At 44.2% G+C, this 27,850-nt stretch overlaps 2 protein-coding genes across 9 annotated transcripts in view; one reads left to right on the forward strand and one right to left on the reverse strand.

Annotated features, from left to right (window-relative positions):
• Positions 1–7,334, forward strand: part of LOC311439266 (uncharacterized protein) — a 218,497-nt gene extending 211,163 nt beyond the window's left edge. The window contains exon 5 of one of the 2 annotated variants that reach the window (XM_084524759.1): positions 7,002–7,334. In XM_084524759.1, the coding sequence (XP_084380885.1) occupies positions 7,002–7,062 (61 nt within the window). In that variant the 3' untranslated portion in view covers positions 7,063–7,334. Of the gene's footprint in view, positions 1–1,644; positions 1,970–7,001 lie in introns of those variants that run through there. The other variant, XM_084524758.1, reaches the window with a different exon arrangement.
• Positions 1–27,850, reverse strand: part of ERBB4 (erb-b2 receptor tyrosine kinase 4) — a 590,714-nt gene that overhangs the window by 39,277 nt on the left and 523,587 nt on the right. The gene's annotated exons all lie outside the window — the stretch shown is intronic.

Raw genomic sequence — 27,850 nt, forward strand, 5'->3', positions numbered from 1 at the left:
CAGAGTCATGTATGATGACAAACCTGTGCTATACAAATCCTTACCTGATATATGTAGCATTAAAAACACCCAGATCCTTTCTATTCATGTGATAATGCAACTGTGAAAATGTAAATTCTCCTTTCAGAAACAGACACAGATGCCTTTGCCAAGGCTTCAATTAGTGCTAAAGGTCTTTTGTCCTTGCCTGCACAATTACTAACCTGACCTGGCTGGCCCACGTGTTATACGTTTCACACTGCAGCAGGGAAACTAATAGCAATGCTGAGGGGCAGAAAAACAGGCTTTAAGTGAAGGCAGCTTTGTTCCAAGAAGGGAGGTGGACAGGAAAGATGTAAATGGCCACTGGGAGCTTAACTCCACTAAGAGTTTCCCTCCTATCACTCTGCAGCCTTGATAATTTTCTATATAATAGCCAGGGGAAAAAATCAGCAGTAAAACTAGCTGAGGTGAATCCTGCTCTCTTCCCACTGGCTTACTCTCAGAGCTGGCTAGGAATAATACAGAACAGAAATTGCCTTGTTGAACAGACAATGAGTTAGTAACTGAGCTATAGGAGAAGAAAGATTTTCTGATTTTGTTATGGCTCTTTGTGAAGTCTCCAGGACTGTGGACAAACAGATCACGTATAGTCATTTCAGGACAGTCAGGCACGGCCATGCTCTTTCCACAAGAAAAATGACAGCCTGGAAAATGAGGTGATATGTAAATGGCAAAAAACTGAGGTGGGACAGTGGAAAGGAGACTGTGTGTCAAAAAAAAATCTGAGGGAAGAGAGAAAAAAACATGATGGGACAGCTCTGTGACCTACCAAGTGCTGCGCTGAAGCAAGAAGTATCAAATCGGTTCATAAAATACAAGGCCTTCTGGTGCTGCAGGCATCTATAGAAGACTATCACCAACATGGAGTTAGTGGTGGAAATAAAAGAATGAAAGGACTTTTTAAAAAAGCACAATGAAGCTTTTCTGGGAAGTTATGGCTCTGTTCCCTAGGATCTCTTGCCTTTAAGATGTGGTCACAATTTGCTGTTTTCTTACTTTACCACCAACATTATTTTCTGCTGCTGTCATTTGTCTCCCAGTTCCTGAGGGCAGTTTTTGAGCGCAGCCTCCATTTGTACAGCTTGCAGTGCTAAGAGCTGCAAGTACAGACTGTTTCAGATGCTGGTTTTTGATTTCTTTCACTTTCCTGGACTTTTCAGAGTCCCACGCTCCAGCTGAGGATGCTTCTGGATTCCTTACAAAGGTTGCAGCTGTAGTTCAGGGGATGTCCAACTCTCTGAACTGACTGAGCCTCGCCTGAGAGCTCTTTCCATGAGGCTCATTTCAGGAAAAAGGGTATTCATTCAACAGATTTCAAGCAGGTATGTACTTTCATTAAATGCAAAGTCCCTTTGGGATAATTACCAGAGAAGAACTGAAGTGTGTTGAATCACTAACTAAAGTTTAAGCATATACATATGGCTTTGCAAGATGCAAGATTTAATTTTGCAAGACAATTCCACTGAATAAAATAAGTATAAAGAGATTCACCTACCCCAAGAACTGTAGCAATCAATACTAGCAGTCAGGTATACTGTAAACACTTCCTTTGTGTGGCTTTTCGCCGATTTCAACAATAAACATTATTTTCTCTCTACACAGAGAGAATGTTGATCTTAACCCATCTTCAGCAAGCGTAAAGAAATTAAGAACAGACTTTCTTCAATAATAACTTCCACCCACCAAAGCCAGCACACATGGCAGATCCATCAAACAGGTAATGCGAAGAAGAAAATTTCAAGCCCAACTCAAATCTCACGGACATTAATCTCCAGCCTTGGAGACTGCCCTCTTTTCATCCTAATAACTTGAGGCTAGCTTAATAACAGGAATCACTACAGAAAGCTTGAAATGATCATCTTTCCCCCTGCTCACCCCATGGAAGAAGTATAATTTTACCCGGGGCTAAATATGCTTTCAAGGAAAACGCGGTGCCCTTTGTTGTCATGAGCAACCAGAATCATCTAAGTAGCTGTTACTCCAGAGATAGCTGTGGGAGGGAAAAACTGACACTGCTCTGAAATACACTGACTCAGCTGCAGAGGTGTGATTTGTTATGTAGGTCTGCTTGTGAAGCTGGGTCTGAAGGCCATCCTCACAGCCAAGGGGAAGCGAGGGATGCTAACAACTTCAGTCCAAAGCTGGCAGACTGAGCTGGGGACTCGCACCTTCTGCTATGTGCTCTTCCACCGGATTAGGTGCCAAGGCTTTCTGAAAATGTCCAGAGTTCAGCGAACTCAGGTAAATTGGCGAGGGAGATCCACTGCTGTAGTATCCTGGCCTGGGTTGTTGGCCTTTTTGGTAAATGGTAGACAAAGAAAACTTCTGTCTAGCATATGACATAGCCCTGGCCAGGAGCAGGCAGTGAAACTTTGCAAGGCCTGCATGCCAAGCTGTGTGACAAGAGCAGTGTAAAAGCTGTGTGTTCATAGCCACTGATAATCCCTTTTCTCAGAGTCCTGCAGTGGCTTTGCTAAATGGCTTCTGGACTACATAGTTCAGAGAACAGAAAAGCTATCTCAAACCTATCTGTATTTGACTTAGGAGACAGGATGCCAGCACAGCTGGATTATTACTCCTATGGAAAGATAACTAGTATGAATACGACTCCTGGGCATCTAACTCAAGCTGGTTCTGCCATGAGAAATTAGCGGTGATGTTCTGCACACAGGTTAATCCTGTATCTCTCTTCTGTCTGCTCACACACAGGAGTATGATTGCACATCACCCAACTCAGCCGAAGCACAAAATCAACATGAGCTGGCTTCTTACCAACCACAGGAGGTCACATGCTACCTGTGGCAGTATAAACACGCATCAAAAGAACAAACTTTTTGGGGGAAGAAAAGTCTGTACCAGGTCTATGCTCTGCATCATGCACCTGCTGCGGTATATCCGATCCAGAAATAGGATTCCTAAAGCATGATTTACTGCTTTGCTGAGCTATGGCCCAACGCACAAAATAAAAAAGATACTAAGGCATAACACATCAAAACAAAGTCAAGAAGCAAAAAGGAAAGGAAAGAGACGATGAGGCTAAAATTTAGATGAGAATTACAGGACAAATGCAGGCTACTCCACAGTGACGTGTGATTCATAAAGGGGAATGAGGAGAAAGAAAAAAGAGAAGCAAGTTCATAAGCTTATGGCATTTCCAAGCATAACTGACTGGGCTGAGAAGCCATTCTGATGGGCCCAGACCCCCTTCAACCCTAAATTAAAATCTCAGGAGTGTTTTCTCAGCCCCTTCAAAGCACAGATAAATGGGTTACCACTGAACTGAGGTTTAAGCGTCCTTAAAACTAAGCTATCTGTCCCGGGTGGGTGTTGAGTTCCTAAGGTGTCACCAGAAGGAGAGATTGTTCCACTGTCATCATCAAACATCTCCCCTGCCTGACCTGCTGCGAGAAGTATGAGTTGTCTCCCTGCCTCCCTCAAATTATGCAGATATCTAGATGAGCTGGTGCTGAACATAAGAAGTCTGCAAAGCACTTCATGTTCCTCCCATGAAAGATGTTACATAAATATATAAAGCAGCATAAGTAATGAGAGACAAGGCAAGCATTTCAATACTGCCCGCATTTTGTCTCCGAGTTCTGGTCCCATGTACAGGCACAGCTGCACAGCTGCTACATGGGCTTTTAGGAGAAAATTCACTCTTACACATGAAATTCCTCAGGGAGGCAGCTGTGGGGTTGTATCCAATCTCTGTTTTGTAGTTGACCCAGACACCGCAGTGGTTCCTTAAGACAGCTGAGCCCAAGGTGCTCCCCTACAGCAGTTTTAGAGCCTCCACCCTGAGCAAGCTGTGTATGTGACATGTCCCAGCCTCCTGGGCTGAGTGGACACAGGCTACAGCAGTCTCCTATTCCCAATGTGCTCAAGAGGACAGGGATGTTCTCCTTTAACCTCTGAAGAAAATGACCAGGGCTCAGCTTACTGCACTGCAGCCCCAAGAGGTGAGAGAAACTGCAGGCTGTGGCTCTGCTTATAATAAGGGTATCACCAGTAAGGACACAGTAATGTGGATACAGCTCTGCAGCTCCTCCACACCCTCGCTAGGCCAACAAAGATGAGATGCACAAATGTGCTGTGCAGCAGAGACACGCCAAGAGAGTTTCTGACCCTCCAATTACTGCCCAGGACCAACAGCTGTAATAGCAAAAACTTAATAAAGTCAGGGACTCGTGAGTAAAGGGTCACCCCGGCACTTTGATAAAGTACTTAGCATCTGATGCCTCCCTGCTAGCTCTGCAGTATCTGCTTCTCACAAGGGCCTATGAAGGTGACCACACAAACCAGTCAGGTGTTTTCAAGAGACTGTCCTTTGGGTGCACTGCCCATGCAAGAGGCGAAAAAAAGCAAGACAAATGTACCAAGGGTCCCTGTGTAAGCAGAGGGCCAACTGCTCAGACACAGATTTCTGTTCTACCACGGGGATGCCCTTCCCTAGATGTACCGAAGGACCTGGGCTCTGCGAGTCAGAATTTAATGCCTGCTGTGTCTGGTAACACTGCCACAACTCACCTTCATCCAGCAAGCCAAGAAGTACTTAGCACTGCTTCAGCTGCTATGTGTTGCCAACATCCTTCACTGTAAAAAAAGCCTTTAAGTAAGAACTGCCTAAAAACAAACTTACCACTGCAAAACTCCCCTTGCTGGGTAATAAACACTCACTGCCAAGTAACTCCCGCTAAGAGGCTGGCAGGAACACAGACCCTATGACAAAGATTGGGAATTACTGTTTCCCAAGTGAATCCTGGTAACCTGGGCTACACATGCCAGCAGCAGAATGTACCTGTCCTCTGATCTGGGGAGTGCTCGGAGACTTCAGGTGTCAGCTCGCAGTGGGTCACCAACTCCTGACAAGTGTCTGATGTTTTTCAAAGGGGCAGCCAAAGGGAGAGGTATCAGGGCATTAATGGTTTCAAAGAGTTTCCGACTGCTGTTCTCTCTTGGCCCCAATGCTAGGGCTAGCTGAGCTCCAGCTTCTTGCTCTGAAGCAGCAGACAGACTGAGCTTGGAGAGTTGGCAGCATCCGGAACAACGCCTTTCCCACCCCTACGCTGCCCTCCTGCCAATACAATTACAGTCGGGAGAGTATATTGTGTAGTGCGTTCACTCTCTCCAAGAAAGTGGAGAATGGATTACTTCTGCTCCTTAGGCAGGCGATCAATAGAGATGTGTAGTGCAATAAGTACAGAGATGTCTGTGGGCTGCAGCACTTATCCTTTGTGTCTCTTCAGAAATTAATTAAAAATCAATGAAGTGTGCAGCCTATTAATAAGGAGCCTCCAGATTAACCAGTACAAGCCCAGCCTTCTCTCAGTTTCAGAAAGAATGCAGCCACCACGCAAACACATCAGAAACTCGGCAGTGCTTCAGACAGCACGGCGAGGACTGTGACCTTGCACTGCTGCGCCCTGCGATATTCTCAGCTTTATGCACCCCTAATAAACTATTGGTGATGTGTTTCAAGCTGGTTAAACAGGCAGACTTGGGGCAAGCATTTAGTCTTGAGAGATACCGTGCTGGCTTTCTAGCTAATGGTTGTGACAAAGCACAGTCAGCAGCACAGAGATCCAGCAAGCACCTAACGGAGGGCTAACTGCACCTTGTAATTCCTGGAGGTCACTCGTGGGATCCGAGAGTACCTGACACATTCAGCTCTCTGACTTCTTTTCCAGCAACCTGAGGACTACTCCTTGCCACCTGCTCAGTGCTTAATTACAGCGAAGGATGGAATTTGCCTGGGCTTAAAAGCATCTGGGCAGGGGCTGGAGAAAGGCACTCCTGTCACTGGTTTCCAACAGTCAGGCCCCTAACTCTGCTACTCCTTCACAGCCCAGTGTGTGCAGCGGTAGCACACAGGGCACAAAATACAGAGCAACTTGTAATGAAACCAGCAGTGCCAGCCCAGCCCAGGGGCCCTGTACAGCAAAGAGCAACACATAAGCAGAGTACGAGCTTTTTCCTGCTTCCTTGAGATGAGCTTCTAATTATAAACTGTGTACATAAACGCAGTAGTATAATAAATAAACACAACCTTTATAAACAAGGTTTTAGAAGGTGAAAGACCGAACAGCTTAATGAGACACAGCCTGGGACTGCTCCTAGGTCTTGGGAACCCCTAGTCCAACACCTACCTTCTCTTATTTACGAGCCCACCTTTTGCAGACAGGTTTTTGGGAAACAAGCACTAACCCAGTATCAGGTAATCATTTCGCACTGGAAGTGCACTGATGGAATGACAGTATCATTTGGATGCAACATCTTCCAGCACTCACCTTAAGCTGCATGTTATGGTAATAAATATGTGACAGAACAGGTCTTTCCTACACTCCATGTACTCTGCCCATTCAGATGAGACATTTTTGGACAGCTGAACTACTTATTTTCCCCATCTCTTGGGCAGTGCCCACTGAGCACACAGGGAACGCTGCCTGGGACTGCTCCTAGGTCTTGGGAACCCCTAGTCCAACACCTACCTTCTCTTATTTACGAGCCCACCTTTTGCAGACAGGTTTTTGGGAAACAAGCACTAACCCAGTATCAGGTAATCATTTCGCACTGGAAGTGCACTGATGGAATGACAGTATCATTTGGATGCAACATCTTCCAGCACTCACCTTAAGCTGCATGTTATGGTAATAAATATGTGACAGAACAGGTCTTTCCTACACTCCATGTACTCTGCCCATTCAGATGAGACATTTTTGGACAGCTGAACTACTTATTTTCCCCATCTCTTGGGCAGTGCCCACTGAGCACACAGGGAACGCTGCTACCTTGTGTGTTCAGATGAAAATCCTGCAACAGGAGCACACAGCAGCTCCCAGCTTTGCACAAAGCAAATATGCACATAATTCCACCAATGCCGCTGGAATACCCGAGAGGGGGATTTTTTAACCTTTTTTTTTTCTCATTAAGCCCTACTGATTTTTTTTTCCCCTTTGCAGACACAGCATAGTTGGGGCTGAATTTCTGAGGCTGGCTCCTTTGCTTGAGAGATGCCCCTGAAGCACATCCTGCTGCAAGGGCTTTGTATGACCACTTCTGAAGGCATCATTTCTGCATAAGCAGGCACCCAATAGAAGGGAAGGGCTGCTTCTAGAGGAAACCACCGTCTTCACAAGCTATTCCCCTGCAAGGGCTGCCGGGCTCTTCAGGAAGAAAACTGGACCGGGGCATGTTTACCCTCTGCTGATACCATTTTCTTCTCACGTGAGAACAGTCAGACTACTCTATATGATGGCTTCTGCTTAGGATCCCAATATTGTTTTACAAAAGAAAATGGTCTGAATTTATTGCAGATGCTTTTGATACTCTGATTCAAGTGAGTTCTTGAATAAATTAAAGCTTTGAACTTCCAAACTCTGTTGCCACTGGGTTTCTGAGCACTTCTTAAAAACCCACATCACAGGTAACCATAGTTACCTATTTCATACTTTTTTTTTTTTTCTTTTCTAATTGAGAAGCTTATGACAGCTGACAGAACTGGAGAGGCCAGCTACATAAACAGAGTGTGCTAGCTGATAATGGCTGGAGAAAACTGCTAAATAATCGATTAATATTATTCAATAAATCCAGATGAATGCTAGAGTGGGGTGGGTGGAAGACAGAAATTTGGTTTTGAGAGACAGGTATTTGCCCCCAGCTAAAACGTCACATTATTATTAATGCTTCGCAGCATCGCTGTGTTGACAATGAGAGCCCACAGAGCGTGAGTCAAACTGCCACTGTGCCCCGTGAGCTACGTGCGCTCAGCCTGAGCATCCTTTACAGTGCGGGGGGGTTAATCATTAAATACGGCTTGTCACTTTTCACTTCAGGATGCTGGGGAAGATGTTTGTAACAGATAATTTATCAAGAGCTATATGAAATGGCCATATCCTCCTTGTGCTTACCAAAGCAAGGCACAGTGACTTTGCACTTGGGAAGGAAGCTAGAGCCGAGCACTGCCCCTTCCCTGCTTACCTGCACCATGGCAGCTCAGCACTCCCTACGCGGTAACACCCCCTCCATGAATGTGTGGGGATAAAGCATCCAAAGCAAGGTTAGAGAAGCCCTTACAGTACGGCAGGCATACCTCACTCACACTAAGTGAAACCTACTTCTGTGCTTTAGAAATACGGCGTGACACGGGGAAGCACAGAGCACGGACTGCAGAAATGTTTGTTCTGTGCTGTACAGTTGCTTCTGTAAAGTGGGTCTGGTCTACAGCTTTACCAGGAGACCATGATCCTACGCAGGTGAGAAAATACTTCTTAACTTGTAAAAGCCTAAAAAAAAAGCCTTCATAAAGTCTTCAAAACAAAACTGGTTATCCTTTTTGCCTACATCCCAGAAATACATAAATGCGGTTTGACTCAGGCTTTCAAAAGCCATTCCCTTTTACGGTGAAACCCAGCACTACAGATTTCAGTTCCCAAATTTGAGAAACTTCTCAGGAGTGAGAACTGGCTCCTTCAGTTGATCTCTGTACACTTCCTGGCTACAGCAAGTACTTCAGGTAAAGCTCCATTTTTGTCAAGCTGTCTCAGAAATCATGGATGCCATGATGTATTCAGAAAGAAAGAAGACAGACTCATGGCTTTGACATCTCCAGATTTCAGCACGTGGGTGGGTGAATACATTGGAAATGTGAGAGCTGCTGAGCTGAAGCAGGTGACCTGAGTAGAACGAAGCGAAATGAGAGCAGGTGCATTTCCACTGATGCTAACGTCCCTAGTGTCTCAAGACTCAGCTCCTGGTTCACTGAACTTAAAAGGGAGCTTTGCCTTTTATTGCAACAGAGGCAGGTTCAAGCCCTGGGCCGGTGCTGTTCCCACTGTGCAGCACCAAGCTAGAACCTGCCAACTGTATCAAAGTGGTTTTTAACCACTACCAAAGTAATTCACCGGGGAAGCAGAGGAAATCTCCCTCCCCTGGGGACCTCTAGAGTCCCAAATTCTGAGAAGACTGCAAAAACTCCTATTTGACCTTTCTCCCCAGCAGTAAATCTGTACCTTTTTGCCACTCGTTCTAAACCACAGCCAAGAATTTGTGTATGATTACGATGACAAACTGCTAGACCTGCCTGCAGAGTCTGTGTATCCTCAAGCAGTCAAAGGCCTTTTAACAGGAATCAGCTTCTGTCACCAAGACCTTGTGGGACCAGCTGCTAACACCCAGCCTAACAAGCTGTCCCTGCTCCTCCTGCGGTTCTGCAGCAGCATTTCCATGCTTGGACTCCTGCACTGCCGATCTGCCATACCGCCAGGCATTTTACGCGAAGATTCTTCGTTAACTATTTTCTTACTACTGAAATGAGCAGATTCATAAGAACGGCTTCGCTTACAATAAAATTATTGCAGTGAGTAAAAAACACTCCTGTTGATTTTGTTTCATTTGCATCAGATCCAAATACATAGGAAATCTCTGGGCAGTTTCCACATCTCTCCTGGCTCCAATTTTTCTGCCATACCTCTGCCTCTTGGCTGCTCCCCTCAGTTTCCTCCCTCTCTCTCTCTAACTGTCTGGGCGTTTTGAAGGCTTGCCTGTAGAAACTCACCATTTCCCCAAGGACCCAATCATGCTGGTTTATTTTTTCCTCTTCAATTAAAACTAACTGGCACCAGGCTTAAAATGTTTCTGTATCTTGACAGAAACACATTGATTAAAACAGAGGCAAAGGCGCAACATGACTCTCGAACAGAAACACCTTAGAAAAGCTCTTTATGCTAAGGATTCTTTAGACACATGGCAAGGAAAATTCATCTATCACTGAGGAAAGCATTAAAAAATCACATCAATAAATGCTGCGCAGTCACCAGGTGCCACGGATTGTGATTGTGAGAGCTTCTTTTCTAGAGGCACTGAGAACGCCTGGAACCACATATGCACACCTATCATCTGCCTCCTTGCACGTAAGATTATTATTAAAACTCATCTACATATGATTCAGGCTCTGCCTCTCTAGAAAACTCATAGGAGCCCTCCAAATTGCACCACTAAGAAAAATCACTTTCAACACATCAGTGCGCATAGCACAGGTCATACATGCACCTCCAGTCCCAGACCCTAGTAATAATTATGACTCATTTAATAATTTCTAGCCAAACACATAGAATGAATGGTACCAACAACTTCCCCAAATCCCCGCTACATCTGCTGAGAGTCACAGCAATGGGTTGGGATGGAATGCAGCGGCTGGATTTCTCTCAGAGCTCAGAAATGACCGCTATCCATTTTCACGTGAATTGGTATTTACAATTTTTTCCCCATTTGATCTACTTTTAGTTTGATTCTCTGAGGAATCAGACTGGTGCCATCACGATGTGTGTGCCTCTCTCTGTCCCTCTGCAGGAATTTTTGATGCTTTCGATGTTTTTCAGCCTGATTTGGCATGACACTCGTTTCAAAAGTTTTGCATTCTTATGAGTTTCCTGAAAGCAGATAAGCAAGGAGAGAAGAAAGACTGCAACAGTTTTCCTGCTATTGCGATTGCAGTCTTTCTCGGGCACTTGAGACTCCATGTAAGAGAGAGACATTATTGGGGATACTTTAACTAGCACTAGGAACATATTAAATTCCAGATAACCTAATCATGAGCCATAAATCATAGGCAACCAGCTCTCAGCAGCTCTACTGCTCATAAAACTGCTTTTCTTAAGAGCTCCAGGGGGCCTCGTTGATCACAAATTCCATGAAGTTCTACTGGAAGAAAAAAATACAACCCTATTTACATACACTTACCTAGACTAAAGCTAGGGCTCGGTGTACCTACTCTGGGGAGCTGCAGGCCAGCACCCAACTCTCCACAGGACACTGACCCCTCTTTCCTTTCAGTTGTTAATGACATCAAAGGACAGCTACAGAGATACTAGCAATGGGGTCAGGGAGTGCTTTTTTTCAGGGTAGTTTTCCTGAAAAACTTTGCCCTTTATGAGGCAATTTGTCATCCTCACCCACGCTGTCCAAGCTGTTGCTGTACGATAACAAGGTATAGTCCCTTATGTGGTGGCATTCCACATGGACAGTGTATGTTCAGGAGCACAAAGATACAACCACGCACTGCTTCCAGTTATGAACTCTAAAGCTGAAAGGACCGGGTGGGCCATGCAACTTAGGAAAGCCAAGGCTGGATGCAGTGCAGCTGGTTTAGCCTCATACAGTGTGTAGGTACAGAAGGAGCCCAGGTCTTCTTAGCCTGGATACACCACGGCAGCCAGACAGGCCCCTGCTGCTGGATCAAGCCAGGAAGTCCTTTACAGTGCCCTATTGCACTGCACAGTCTTGCCTGACGGTCACGGTTCCCACTGACTTGTGCCTTTCTGCACTGTCTGCCAGATTGCAGAGGGGATACGAGCTGCAGACCTTATGCCCTGCAGCATGGTAACATCCCCAGACCACAGAAAGGCTTCATGAAGCTTATTGCATATTTAGTCCTCCTTAAAAGCCTCTTCCAAAGCCAGCTCAAAGCCCCTTGTGAATGTTAGTAGGCTTGGGAGCAGTCAGTTTTGGGAGAATTAGACAGACTTCTTAAAGTGAGGCCTGTCTAAAGGTCCTGATACGTCACATCGATGCTGCAGGTGCTCTGGTATCCTCCTCTAACAGAGAGGCAAAAGTTCATTCAGCTCCGCTGCTCTTACCACTGGGCAACCTGGGTAGGGAAAGAAGTGGAAGAAGGAGCAGGTGGGAGTCTGAGACCACCTGGAGGCAGGTTTTCCATGGCAGTCCCCCACCTGGACTCTCAGCTGTTTAATAATGTGGTTGAGCCTACAGTGTGTCTTTCTTTTAGCGGGAGTACTAATCACAGTCTCATCTATCTAGATACCTATTTTTATGAAACTCATACAAAGATAATATCTTTGAGACCTTTTCTCCCTTGTCAAATCTGAATAAATTCAAACAACATTTTGAAAAGTTATTGCAAGGGAAACTGAAGACAGATATTGAGATTGCAATGAGGCTAATTTCCATAGAAAACCATGCTAAGCCCAGAAAGTTTTAAGAAAACTCAAGCCCTCAGACCTTCCTTTCTTTTAATGGAAAACATTTTCCCTTCAGTCCTTTTAAAAGAGATTTACAATAACCATCAAGTCCTGTCCCAAGAGGGAAAAAGTCTGAGCTATATACATACACTTGGGGTCTTATTTTATGGCTGACATACATCACATGGCTCTGGTAACTTCCATTGCTTCATCTCAACTGTGAACTGCTGTTCAGGAGAGACCATGCTGGAGCATCTGTGTGTCACAGACTGGACCAGAAAATCTCTGGCAGGTCCAGGCCTGTGAACTTGGGCAGCATCTACTGTTTTTCTGTTGTCTTGTTCTGTTCTGCCAGGAACAGCTCCCCGATCCTTTCACTAAGTGCAGCAGTGCTGTAAATCCCCAGCAGTGAGGCCTTCAAAGAATGAAGTCCCTCAGTACTGCAGGAGGTTGAGCAACACACTTATTTAGGTAAGTTTCACATCTCGCTGTGCTGGGTAATTACAGCCAACGTAACAGACACAACACTGCCGACCTTAAAAACCAAGGGTCAGAGCCTCTAAAAAAAAAATCAATGTTTACACTTCCAAAATCCTGGTATTGGAAGTACTTTGGGGGTTCTGTTCTTATTTGCCCTTTGGCCTACAAGACTTCAGGGCATACTTTCACCCTGTTTGCAGGCTCATCCGATGATTGATTTTACTTTAAAAGAAAGCAGAAAATCTCAGCATGACTGGCTAGAGGCCTCAGAATATCTTGACGAACGGTGGTGTATGACACAACCATTGGCAAGAGGGTGGATGAGCAAGCTGACATACACAGATAAAGACACTCCCCAAATGACTGACTCTCAAACTTCTTGAAAGATCCAGAAGTTTAGTCCATCTTTTAAACCTGTTATAATTCATACTGCAGTATTCATGCTATCCATTTCCAGTTTCTATCTCCTAGCCTAGCAGCCTTTTTCCGACAATGAGAATATAATCCCAGGCCAATACTAACACATTTGTTTACATTTCAACATGCAAATAGCTGAGACTTGGTATGTGTTGGACAAACAACAGGTAAATCACAATGAGCAGCAGACCCAGCAAACGCTAAATGTTTTGGAAGCATCACGTTGTGTGCATTTTGAGAAAGAAGTTGGTTTTGCACAGTTCTTAGGAGTGTATTAAGTGAGGAAAGGAGAATGGTAATACTATCCCAGGAGCCGCATGAAGCAGCACAGAAAACAGCTTTCGTTCAGTATGAGTGTGAGAAGGGGTTCAGCCCGCTGAATGGATCAGACGGCTGAAACAACAGAGGCCACCATGAGGAGCAGAGCCAGGATGCTCAAATGTTTCCTGCAGGGTCAAAAATAGCCGTGGAGTCATGGAACTGCCTGAACTCCAGCTGGCTTTCCACAGGACAGTAGGGATGCTACAGGATGACACTCAGAAGGACAAAGAAAGTTCGAACAAAGACTTCTAGCATGAATCAAAGGGAAAACCTGAGGATGACTGCTTCTGCACTGAATTCAAGACTGGAAGAAGCCAGGGACTATCTCCAGGGCAGGAGGGCCTTTCCATATATTCCCAAAATCAAGTAAAACTCATTAGGAAAAACTTGAACATCTCTCTCCACTATACTCGTGGAGAAAACACAAGAGATCTCGATTGGTGTACGTCACTAATTACTAGTGTTCAGTCTTTGCATGTCCCCGAGGTTATGAGGCACCATGACACAATGAGAAACACCGTTCTTGGCGGAGGGGTCACAAATGTTTCTCAGAGACCAATAGGAGAAACACGTGCATACGAACTGCCCGAGCTGCCAAAGGGTGTGGGATTTCTCAAATGCAAACCCAAACTTCACAGTCAACTGCTATTTCTAGTTCTGACGACACAAGTGGGGTAATCATAGTTCTTTTCTGCCAGCTTCATTTATTCTCCTACCTTGAGTGCCTAGCCTCCTGCGGGTCCTGCCATACGGCTGTATTTTCTACTGTGGGCAGCCCTGCACCTGCTTATCCTGCAAGGTGCATCAGTCCCTTCGGAGACAGGGAAAGCGAAACAACAAACGGCAAATGAAGGGCTGGGGTGGGGAAAAGTTCAGTGGTTTTGGCAGAACTCATTTGGCTACAGGAATGTTTTTCAGTAACAGCCAGCAGGATAGACTGTAACATCTGGTTACAAGTTCCTAGGTGAAAAGAAAGAAGGCAGAAGATGGGAAGGGAGGCAGAAGGAGGTGAATTTACAAGGGCAGCACCTTCGGTTTTCGAAGGATGTCAGGTAAGGTCATTTTAAATGATTGCCACTGTGAAACTAATCGTTGTATTTTCTGCTGTAATTAGCTGAGTGTTGGAATCAAAGCCACACAACTTCCACAGTTGCAATGTGTTTGCTGTTCTGTTTGTTTATTTGTTTTAAATATGTCTAATGCAGTTGTAATACTTTTATCTTTTTTGACATGACTTGTTTCAGACCAAAATAATCACTGTATTAGCATTTTTTTCTTACCCATTCAAAGTAGTTCATTACTGCAGAAACAGCAAGCTTCCCCAGTTCATCATTAATTTCTACTGTTTTAATTATGAGAAAGAAAAAAAATTCTCTATGGACGACTTTATACATAATGACACTATAAATACAAATCTTAACGCAAAGCTATAAAATACAAACCGGACAAGTCAGCTGCTAAAGTAAGATTCTGGTAAATATCCACACATTTTATTTAGTAGGAACTTCATTTTTCACTCTGCCAAACCATTCTTATGTTGCTCTAAACCCTCTCAAATTAAGTGCATCACATCTGCCTGGAGAAGAACGAAGCCCTTAAAGCTGTCCTAACAATGAGTTCAAACTACATCCCCATACCTTAATTTGACAAAGTTCAGGGAAATGTCAGCTCCGAATGGTGTGGAAAAGACCTATTTCTATAATGAGCATGAATCGGGATTCGAATTCCAAACAACTCTTCAACGTGGGGAAAGTTTTGATGAAGATCTGAACTTGGACTCATTTCTAGTTTGGGCTAGTTTCTTTGGGTACTTTCACAACGGGAGACGAACCAATAAACCCACCACTTGCAGACCACATCTACAATAATACAGATAAGCTGCACATCTCAGGTGGATGGGATTGTCATAGGTATGAACAGACTTGATTATGAGTATTTTAACCTAAATGCTTTTGGATCCAAAAACGAAGCATAAGACAAGCGCCATAACATAGAAACCGCAGGTCCATATTTTCAAAATGGAATATTTAAAGTAAAGCACATACATAATTGGTAGCTCAGAGAAAACAAGTTTGCTTGCAAACTAGGAAATTCAGGAAGCTTAAGCTGATGTGGATGGATGCACTACACAGATCTAAAAACATGTGAAAAGCTGGACTTTTTTTTTTTTAATTTATTTTTGACAGTAAGTGGCATAAACACCATGATACTTCACATTTCAAAGTGGTGAAAATTAGCTAAAAGAAGATAATGTGGGGAAAAAAGAAGAAAAAAAAAAAAACACAACACAAACAAACACAATGTTACACTGAAGTTCAACAATTCCTCTATGTCTAGATTTCCACTAACACTGGCCTCTGAATCTTCCAAAAGGAAACACAAATGACCACAGATAACTAACATGCAACCCCACAAGACAAAGATACAAACTGAAATGCTTTGTGTGTCCATTCCTAATCCAGCCCTGCAACCTTCTTGCTGAGAGTTACACCTGACTCAAATTTATTTGCTTCCAGCCACCATCAAGTCCTCCAACACTGGGAAATGGACAAATACATAAGATCCTCAAGGGATCTTGTGAATGGCTGTTTTTATTCTGCTTACTCTTGACTACTTTAAAAGCATACCAGCAGAAGCAAAGAGGACAGCAAGAACACCTGACATGCACATTCATAATAATAAAAAATTAAGCAAAATCAAATAATAAATTAAAGCAAAACCAGTGTCAGAGAAAAACTCTGATCTTAAAAGAAATAAAATTTTGTTCTACTATCTGAAGTTCATTACTTTTTATAACTAACAACTGCTTGTACCAGGACGCTTTCTTTGCTTATACCCTCATTACACCATGTTCAGCCGACCTGCCGAATGAGCTAGCAAGCTAATGTTACTGGAAGCATTACAGTTTTCTTCAGCTGACAGAAGGGAAAAAGCTTCTGGCATACATTCATCTTTCCTGATCAACTGGTCCTAGCAGCAGTATCTGGAGCAACAGTGACCATTCCAAATAACTCCCTGAATAATTATTTTCTCATATATATGCACTAAAACATCCCCAAACAACTATGAAATGTTTACTGTGACACAGAAAAGCTCTTGAGAACCTGATCTGACATCACTGAAAAGACTTTTTAACTCCTGTGGCCTTTGGATTAAAGTGAGTAAAGTGAAAAAGCTAGAGAGCAGCTGAGAAAACGCATAATGCGCTGTCACAATGACCTTCAAATGCTGCATAATTATCAGGTTCAGCTTTGACAGATCAATACTTGAAAATAAAAAATCTCAAATTCTGCATTGCTACTGGATACTTGCTGACAAGTCCACAGCAGATTTTGCCACAGGGCTTTACCACTTATATGAAAATCATCATTCAAGCTTGACTGTATCACCAGTGACCAAAACCATTAATGGAAATTGCTGCATGAGGAATGAGCATCTTCATGGCTTTTGGCATCTTTGCTGGTGATGTGAATTGAATTTGGCCTCTGTACTCAGCCCCTACCCCTTTGGCAAACACCTGAGGAACGTGGGCAAAATGAAACTTGAATCCCTACTGGGCATGAGGACAACAGCCCCCAAATCCTACACTCTTCTAACAGTTACCATAGGTCCTTCCTTTGGCTTCATGAGGTGGAGCCAAATCAGACGTCGTTTCTGCTTCTGCATAAAGCCCAGGTAGACGTCCCCAGTGCATAAAGCAGCATCTCTTGGTCTGGGTTTCATTTCTGGCCTCAGGCACAGCTGAACAGCAAGGCTCAGGAGCATAGGCTGGCTGCAGTCAAGCTGGCCAAGAGCTTGGTCTGGTAGGACTACAGTTGGATCTGCCAGTAAAGCATGCCATGAAAGGGATGTTTTCTAACAAAAACAATAACAACAAAAAACATAAACAGTTTGTACACAGATGTGAGGGCTAGGGCTGACTACCTCCTGCCTGGAGTGTTACTCTCCTTCCTGATCCTAATTAGTAGTAATTATGTGATCAAGAGGCCAATCAGACCCAAGACTCCAACAGAGCCTATTTGAGTGCAATTCCAGCATGGATGCAATGCCAATCAAAACTATGGAACAAAACCCGTCCCCAGTTGGACAGAAAATAAAATTCTGCAGCCCAGACCGATTTCTGGACAATACTTTTCATGGAACATGCAGTTGATGATGAAGTTAGTACAGACACTTACTGCATAAAAAGCAATAGCTTGTACAGAGAGACCACCACACTTGGAAAGAAGCAATTTAAAACCAACCAACCAACCACAACAAAGAAAAACCAGTCTTCTGGCCTTGAGCTGTCCCTGTCAGCCTGGCTGTATTTCAGACCTCTTTCCACAGACACTCTCTTCCACAATATCTAGAGACACTGTTCACAAACACGCAGTCACTGTGAAAGCTGGCATGGAACAGACCTTGGGAGACTATTTCTGAAATCCTGGAGCCCAAGATATCAATAGAAAAATGCTGTTAAGATATAGTTACAAGCAGTTCCTATTTTTTTCAGCAATAGCAAAAAAATTGCAGAAGAGAACCTTCCAAAGATACATTCATAACTGCATTTATTAAATACAACAGTTACAGTTATGTATCTTTATCGTAGACTTTCTTTTCATCCTTCTCTTGTAAAGCACGTTTTCTTTCTTACTTTGTATTTACCATCTGAGGACTCAGAAGCAGTTTTCAGCTTGATGAAGAGTACTGGTTTTCCTCGTGACTGTCCAGGGGACCTTCCAAGGCCCTGTCTCCCTTTTCTAGCAGCGTCACACAGCTACTGTGAAGGCACGCCAGGCTAATGCCTAGCACGGGCATTAACACCCTGCCATTTCAGACAAGGAAGCCCATTCACTGAGAGAGGCCCATTTCCAGTTCACGTCTTAATTTATGTTTTGAGCTGCTATTCACAAACAAACATTGAAACAGAATTTCAAGGCTGAACAAGTCAATAGGAAAGGTAACGGATCAGGACTTAATTCATTTCCAGGGGCCTCTTCTTCTCCCCTTGCCCCGGTTCTAATTGCGACCATGGTAAATGCCACTGTGCAGTGGGGAGGCATCCTCAGGGGTGCCATTAGCTTTTTGGGATGAGTGGCAGAAGCAATCACGTCAGCTATTAGGGGAACAGAAAGAGCAGCCAGTTCTCACAATGCTTGTCAAAGCCACCTGAGCTGCTCTGTCCCCATCCTTTGCTCAAGCTATTTGCTGGCTGGCTGGCAGAAGTATACCACTGACGCTTGCTAGCTGGTTTGAAAACATTTTTCCAAAGGGAAAAAGCACGCTCCCTTCACCTCTTCCCCGCCACGGCTGCCCCCAGCTCCCAAGCAGCCATTCAGCTGCCGGGCTGCCTGCTCTCCCCTCTCCCGCCCCCCTCTGCTTCTCTTTGACGGGTTTTTAAATCCCCTTTAGTGTGTTTCCTTAATGCACTGTCACACATTTTAATTCCAGTTCTTAGTCTGTCAACAATGAACTCTGCCAGCTAAACAGAGCTGAAAGTGCTTGCAGTTGGCGGTAAAGATCTGTTGAAGTGGGGGGTAACATTTTTTCAATAGCAGGCTTTCATGTAAAATACCAAACTGTAGTGCAGTCTTTCTACTATAGGCTGCGATTAAACTGTAATTCCCTGATAGACTTATAGCCATGATTTCTTACCAGCTGCTCTGGGGAATTATTTCTGTACTTCACCCAACAGAGCTGTTATTTAGATGGCGCACACCACAAATGCACATTCAGATTTGCAGTGCCAGTGGCCGGAGGGCAGCCAGGGCAAGTTTCTACAGTAGATGGCAGCAGCCAGGAGCTCTGAGGCTTTCCTGGCTCCGTCTGCTGCCTTACTTCACTTCCATACATCCCCATGCGGAGATGTGCTCCTCCTGCCCGGTCCCGGCTTTCAGCAAACAACTCAGACTGCAGGCCGAAGGCAATGAGATGTGAGGAAGGAAAGAGCAGCAGACAACCGCCCCCCGCTTTGCACGCTGAGTGTGCAGCACGAGCTGTCTGCAGTGCTCACCCACTCCGGCACAGAGCTGTGTGTTAGCACCTGGGTGACACCTCCTAGCGCTCCCTGATGAATCCAGGCCAGAGGAACGGGAGCCATCTCCTTCCTGAAAGACTCCCACACTTGGCTGATTGACACCGACACAGGTTAGGAAATCAGCACCAGTGGCAGGGTGGCAGCCCCAGGGGAGGTGACCCTTTCTGACAGCACAGGCACAGCCAAAGGGGACTGTCCTCCCCCCCCCATGCACACCTGCAGCAACCCCACTGATGCTCTGCTATGCGCATTCCAAGTGGCAGTAACCAAGGGATCATCACGCTCCCCCAGAGCAGCACCTCTGCATTTTTAACATGGAGATAAGAGTACTGAGGTCCTCAGCAAAAAGGAAGGGATGGAAAGGAAAAGAGCAGAAAAGAAAACACGGTGATGAACATACAGTTCCAAAGCCAGAAACACCAAGGCATGCTGCTGCACAGCAACTGTCTGCTGAGCACCTCCGCACTACAAGGCAAAGGGCTGTCAGCACAAACCTGCCGTGAACCACATCACATCTAACAATGGCCACCACATGAGGCAGATTTTAATGGGAGAGTAAGAAGACCCAGAACTGTAATTTTAACAATACCTATTTATCCAGATCTTTTCCCCCTACTACTGCCTTTTCAAACCTCAGTGCCCCAGTTCGTGCTGATGTGGCAGCACAGGTGTTAAGAGATGTGTAGTCACGCTGATATGTGTTTAGAGCAATACTGGGTGTTTGCTTTGTCCTCCAGATTGCTGTGGTGCAGTAATACAGCTAAGGAAAGTACTGTAACACAAGACCAGCATGACTAGGGAAGGTTAGGACTACCAATTTAAGTGTGTATAAACTGACTTCTTGGTACGAATGCAGAAGCCATCCCTCCTGCAAATAAAGACCTGTGACTGTTTTCCCAGTGCATACCTGCTGATTTCATTTTAGGCCTTAGATTCTGTGAGGGTACTTCTAAACCTTGTTTTAAGTGCTCAGACCTCTTTTCTGTCCTCTGCATTCAAAGGTGGTAGCGTAGAGACTGAGGACACAGAAGAAAGGGAACAGAGTGCTGTATGCTGTGGCTTTCATTCTGTTCCATTCTCAGATGAATGCAATAACTTTCACTGCCACTTTGTCACTGAGACAGAAATATGCAGCATCAAACATGCCATGTTAAAGTGGTGTCTGGGATATGAGCTGAGGGAGCTTGAGTCTTTGCTTGTGTCAACAGCATCTTTCACATCTCACAGGCATAGAAGATGAAGGTCACTGAGGAAGAGCACTTGAATCAACAGAAACCCAACTGACAAAGTCAAGCCAGAAATAAAAAAAAATACTCGATTTTTTTCCTAATTTCTGAACAAAAAGAATAGAACAAAAATACCTGTTTAAAAATATCCTACTGCTAACAGCATCTCACCCCCCACAACACTTGCAGCCTTACGATAACCACAGTACTCTTCCTCCCCAGTACCTTAGCAAATGTAAAAGCTCCCAACTCACCAGCCATAGCTGGCACTGCACACAACGGAGCGTCTGGGACTGGAATGTAGTTTTCCTTCTCTTTAAAGCCACCTTGCCAGCCAGACATTCATTGCCACTGAGAGAAGTCTCTGTGTGATATATCCAGTGGATTATCAGGGTGACACTGGAGGAGTCGAATGCACGTTCCGGAATGGTTCCGTTCCGGAATGGTGCCGAACACCATTCAAACAGGAAGGCACATGGTGAATGAACGAAGGATCAAGTTCTTTTTTTTCTCTGTGTGCTTGGAGGTGAGTTTTATGGTTGAGATCCAAATATGTATCTAATTTTAAAATATACATATATATACGTACTCATTTTTAAAATATGCAGATAATATCATTGAGCAGTAATAATATATACCTACAATATCTTCCACAAATGAGTTAGGAGAACATAAAAAAACACGCAATGCATCACTACTATTGTTTATAAATTAAGTAGATAAGGACTGCTACTGGCATTGCACAGAGGGGACTGAAACACAGAAGGAATTAGAAGGCCTGCAAAAGGTGAGACAAAGTCCACGAATTAATCAGAAACACTGCGCCCAATCTTGTGCTGTTATCGCTGCCTGAGGGCATCCCACACTTGCTGGACATTATGATCTGCTCTTGATACAGCACAATGTTAACAATGTCAGCTCAAGAGTGGGAATATCTGTCTTCTGAAGCACTGGGAGTTTACTCCCCTCCCTTATAATAATCAGCACAATAGCTGCTTGAACGTGCCATCAGAAGATTGTAAATCCTAGCACACTACTTCAAGAGAAGGCTAGATCACAGCTAAAAAAGGAAAATTTCATGTTTACAAGATATTTTCAGACATAGCTGGCTCTGTGGAATATGATCTCTTGTTAGTGTTTAGCATGGAAAAAATGTACAGTCTCTGTCACATACCTTCCATCACAGTAATGGGGGTAGTTACATTTATTTTTGCATTATAAAACTCTTCATTTGCCACAAAACCAGATATAATCAAGTGCAACTCTACACAATGTTGCCCACAGAGTTGGGGATTTCCTTTTCTTCCAATGCATTCTCTTATAAGATCCATGCTTACCGGGAGCCCAAAGCTGAGGAAGGCATCTGGACTGGACTGTCAGGGATCCCCACCCAGAATCAGACAATCCTGCACCATAGACAGAGGATGACAACTACAGCTCAATAGTAGATTCCAGCCCCCTGTTTTTTCATTCCCTTTGCCAAAGGAACATATCCCAAAGCATGTTCCTTACCTAAATATTAAGTGGTGACTGGAAGACAGAAAAGCAACATGCTGCCAAGAGAGTTTTGTTATCAGGGCAATGTCCCAACACCATCTGGACCTCATCACCACAGTTCTGCTCCCCTCCAGATGAAAGGAGACAACATACAACCTCAAGGCATGAAATCACAATCCTTTGCACATTTCTCACCTGAAGGAAAATTCACATTGCAAAGAAGTGCCAAATTGCGAAACAGTTGGGAAATGCTTGGTTCAGATAGCAGGACTCTGTAGTGTTTGTCTGAACATGACACTGAACACCAGTCAGCACTGCACCCTTGTAGCAGACCAACCACGAACTGGGCTGTATGAGCAAGAGACAGCCAACAGGTCAAGAACAGACATCATTCCTCTCTACTCATTTGAAATTTCTTAAGAAATCCCAGATACCTCTCTCACAGATCACGAGAGAACTGCCAACAGACAGGAGAGAGTCCAGCAGAGGACTGCTAACATGGCTGGGGAACGGACTCGAAAGACCACTGAGAGACCGAAGAAACTGGGTTTGCTGTACCCTGGTGAGGAGAAGGCTGATGGAGGAATCTAACTGCACACTTACAGTACCAAAAGGAAGGTCACAGAGAAAGACAAAGCCCAGTGTTTCGCAAGCCAACTCTGGTACCACCTGGATTACAAGACGAGAAATACTGCAGGGCCCAAGTTATTGCATGTGAAGAAACTACAACTAAACTATAGCCTCTGACATAGGGAGTGGCTGTCAACACGCAAACCTGTTAAGGTATCAGTTTATTACCACTATTATAAACCAAACACCCACTTGCGTATCTATGAAGTATGCTTGTACATACTATTAAAAAACTAACAGGAGGATTCCATGTAATCTGCAAACAGTAATGCAATACTTTGCAGAGAGAACCTGGTAGGAAGATGTCCTGTTAGAAAGCTACTGGCCAAATGATGGCCTACTCCAAGACAATGTGAACTGTGCAGTGCACTTCAGCTTTCTACCTCCAAGGAACGACACTTCTTTGAAATACAAATATTCTCAAAAGCAACGCAATGTCTGTTAATATGAAAACAAGAGAGATCAGAAAAGCAACAAGAAAATAAGATTCTGTCATTACAATCTCAGGTGCCACTGTTTACAAGTTTGGCTTCAGCCACTGATGCTCTATTCCCTTTTCTTGGAAATGTCTTCTTCAGTACCCCTGCACAGGGTACTGAACTACGCAAACATGTTTTTCCTGACATTTGGCAAAAGACTGAAAGCTGCAAGGTTGAGTCACATGTGAGAATATGGGTCATCATAAAAGCATGTGGGGGTTCTTCTCATCTTGCCACGGAAAAAAACATTTCAGCAAGTGAGGCTGAGCAGCCCTTGAGAAAGGTTTTATAAAACCTTTGCACAGAATCACTTTCCCGTAGTAAGTTAGCATTGTTGTTCAACACAATGGCCTTCACTTAGCAGGAGCCAAGGGTCAGCAGTCTTTTTGTGGAAGGTAAGGAAGGTGCCTCAGCTCTACAAGCAGTTAAGTAGATAAAACATTTTAGTTGAAAGAGGAAAATACCTGCTTGCAATGACATATGAATGGTTTTATAGCTGGTATTTTGTGTGCAGCTATACTGCAACGTTGGGTTCTTCTGAATGCTCCTTCAGTGCTTAACACAAGGGAAAGGGGCAAGTTCATAGCTTCCTCGACTTCAAGAGCTCATCTCAGCTGGGTCGGAGATTACACGGTCAGCGTACAGCAATGATGTGACTGCAGCCAGGTTTGCCTTATGCCTGCTCCTCCACTGGCTCCCTGCGGTTTCTGTGGTGTCATGGCATCTCCTTGTCAGAAGTGCAAGGTTTGACAAGGCCTGGATTTCACCTTACCTTTTTCAGCAACTCAAGTTTTGTTCTGTTCCCACTTCCAGAATCCCTCAGTTCTTAAAATCAGGAAAAAGAGAGGCTGAAATAATTAGGCCACTATCACAGTTACACTTTGGTGGAGAAGGCAGAGCCTTTTTAGCTATCACCCTACATAAGATTCTAAATTCAAAAAATGCACTAGAGTATTTTAATAGTGTTATCTTGGGTATGCTAGTCCCTTTCTCTGGGAGGAGCTGGTCTATCAGCAGGCTCCCTGAAAAGATGACTAATCTGAAACAGTTTCTGAGTTTTGCTTCTGCAAATCCAGTAATCCAAGTAGCAGGTTCTGTGAAGAGTTACAGCATGAAACAGCATCTTCATATCAGCATCTCCCCCTCCCCTCTCTTAATTACTGCACTCTGATCCCATGCATCTGAACTTTATAAACACCCTGCAGAATGACTTTGCATTACCTACATAAATGTGTTTTAGCAACTTGAGTGATACACAGCAGACAAGAGACTTCCCAAGGAGAGACAAAAGGCTATTAATTCTATTTAGTTGCACATATAAAATATGCAGCAAATAACAAACGTGTGCACATACACAGCCCTCCCAGAGGACAACACTCAAAAGTAAAAAACAGGAATGACAGGAAAAATATAGTACTGCTGAAAAAACATTAAGATTTAGAAGTAAAGATCAAATGTTTGCCTGTGAGAATAGGAGAAAAAAAACAACACAGCAGGATCAGAGAACGCTCTCTTGTGTGTGGGGCTCCTGCCGTGATACGGAGCAAGGAGATGATGTTCAAATGAGATGGTTATTTTGACAATAAGGAGTATTGTGCTAGTAGGTGTTTCATATGGAAAGCAGGAAGTACTCTCCAAACAACAACAACTTCAGGTGCCTGGTGGCTAGCACTAACATTTTCCTTGGTATGAAGGAACATATGGATGCCTGCTTTTATGATTATTTGTTGGGAAGGAAAGGTGTCCAGGATACCCACTGATTAAAAAAAAAAAAAAAAAAAAAAAAAAAAAAAAAAAAAAAGGTATCATGGAAGAAGCTGTCATTATCCACAAAATGACAAAGATGGTCAATGATAGTGACTGACCGATTGAAAAAACAGATTTATAACAAAGAATCAGATGGATAGCTTGTACAGATGAAATACTGCAAACAACACATAACACACCAGGGGATTTATTAGTAAAAACCAATTTAATTTTCTAAGCCTTAGGTAATTTAGAACCTGCAAGTGAATAAGAAAAAGGTTCTTCTCCTCTATAAAGTATTTATTCTGACAAAAATAGAAAAGGGAGAAAAAAAAAAAAAAAAAAAAAGAAAAAGCCCACTAAACATCCCCCACGCAAAAACCAAAACAGAAAAGGAAACGGGGAAAAAAAAAACCCTTAAGGTAGCAGAGCTCTATGCTTCATAACTTCATGTACTGTGTTGTCAACCAGACTGGCAGATATGAGAAAGCTGACAGCTCTCCAGAGGACCCTGGCTGAAGCCGCTGCGCAGAAGTCTGGAACGGCACAGACCTGATCCCGCATGTAATGAGACTGCAGAGAGCTGGAAGGTAAACTCCCTCCCCCGGCTGCGGGAAGGAGCAGACAGGCTGTCTGCCAGAGCCTCCCGCATGCCCCCTGCACATGCAAATGCACGGGCCCTCCTTCCAGGGTGGCTTTGCCTGGGAGAGGCGTCCTTGTGGGTAGGGCCAACAGGGAGGTTTGGGTTCTGCTTGTCAGAAAGGCGCTGCAAAAAGCACTGAATTACATTACATTAAAAAAACTTGCACTCACAGCATCTGACACACGGATCCAGAGAATATACAGTCAAATCAAGGAAATACTGACATGTCTGCAACTCCTCCTTTATGCCCTAGGTTAAGCACACTGGAAAAGCCTCATTAACTGGTGACAGTTTTAGCTGAAGGTCCTGTGCACCAGGCTGGCTGAGAATATTAGGCCTCATTAAATTAAAAAAAAAAAAAAAAAAAAAGGAACAAACATAGCTGCTCTAATACTCCAGTCAGTTTGTCTAATTCCACTTTAGTCAGTACCTATGTACGTGATCTCTTGCAGACATTGAGGAACCATCCCAAACACAGACATTTCATGCAACTGAGTAACTGAACGCAGTCCACACAACCCATCAACACATCTTTTTTTCCCCCCTTCTTGCAGATGTTAGCCCTTCAGGGCTGTGGAGGAACAAAGGGACTGTGGCTGATGATTTGGTGGCAAATCTGGAGGTGCACAGCTCAAAGGGAGGTGTCGGAGGAGCAATGGACAGTCAGTAGCTAATAATTTCCCCTACTTGTGGTATGACACAACATACGAGCGCTTTCCCCCTTGCTGCAAATTCACCACCACCACCTATAATGAACAACCAAATCCTAGCAACACTACGCGACTTCTCTTATTGAACGCATCCCACTGCTGTGCTGAGGTCAGCTCACAGCACTCTCAGACTCTCTCTGATCTATATTGGAAATAAATGGCCTGCCTCTGCAGGCCAGCTACTCTGTAAATCCAGAGTAAAGCTGCTGAGGAGGCTGAGGGTGCTTGTGGCAAGCTAAAGAGAGAGTGAGCCACAAGTTGATGCCGAGTTTTGTGTTTGATGCCTACAGCAGGGACTATCTTGCCGTATCTGCTCATCATTTCTGACTTCATGGGATGGAGGCTCAACAAAAGAGGCTGCAAAGGACAGCTGCCACCCCAGTGTAATGCAGGTATCAGATCACTCCTACTTCAGTGAAACACTTTGTATTTCCAGGGGTGTGCTGGCGTAAAAGGCACAGAATGGGAATGGGTTTGCAATCTTTATGCTTGTTTCTGACAGAGAACCAGCTTTTTTTTTTTACAGGAGGGTCACACTACCTCCGCATATGATGGAATTCATAAACAGAGCTGTGTATTAATATACATACACACCTAGACAGCACGAGCACAAGACAAAAGACACAGAAGAACATCTGATTCTTTGCGTAACACAACACGCACAGATGTGACTGCGTTGTACCTCCCTTGACATGCGACCTCTCTGACTGCATCGCAGAGTCGTACCTTCCTTTAAGGTGTGGGAGTTCCTTAGGAGAGGGGAGCAGGGCAGGAAGAAGCCAAAGAAATCAGCATCAAATGGAGACAGTGCTAGCTTGGAGCTTTTTAAAGTATCTCATTGGCATTCCTTTGTGTCCAGTATCCTTCAATTAAAATCACTCACCGTGCAAAAATGAAAAAGAATAGAAATATCAACAGGAAAAAAAAAAAAAAAAAAAAAAAAATGAAGACTGATTTTATACCCTCATGCTTCTGGTGAGTGGGATGTATGTGAGGATTATGGTAATTCTAACAAAATTAATATGAATCAGCCCTCTGCAATTTGGGAAAAGGTAACATATTACTAAAATATACTGCAGATGACACTAATAGACCATGCCGGCACCTTGGAACAATGGATGGAAAGGTTACGGGCAGGTCTGTGCCCCTCCCTCAGGGCTCTGAGGGCTGAGTGGCCCTGCCTGGCCGCACTGCAGGACAGCCAGGCTGATCCCACTGATACGGGCAGCCAGGCCCCAGGCTTGTAAGGTTTGACTATCAGATGTCTTTACAGGCAGTAGGAGGAAGAGTCCTTTTATTCATCAAGAGTTTAAGCTCGTAAAGAAACACTTGAGGAAGAGAAAGGAAGCAGAACTTCACTTTTCAAAGTGCTGAGACAGAATCTTTTATTCCCATTAAAGAGAACTTCAGTGGCATTGCCGAATGACTTGAACAGGGGAGGGAGTGCGAATTTTCCCTCTGCTCGTCCTGACAGACGTAAGGAAGGTAGGCGACCCAGCACATGCTTTTTACTGCACATCATGAAACCAGACCCCGCAGCTTCCATTCATGTGCTCATTCTTGCTAACGTGCCACGTTCTTTTTCTATCCTACTGTTCTAATGTGTTGTTGTTGCCTTTTCCAGGAGATAATTAATGCATGAATTATAGCAAAATTAAGCAATCA

Source organism: Aythya ferina (assembly GCF_964211825.1).
Source record: "Aythya ferina genome assembly, chromosome: 6".
NCBI lineage: Eukaryota > Metazoa > Chordata > Aves > Anseriformes > Anatidae > Aythya > Aythya ferina.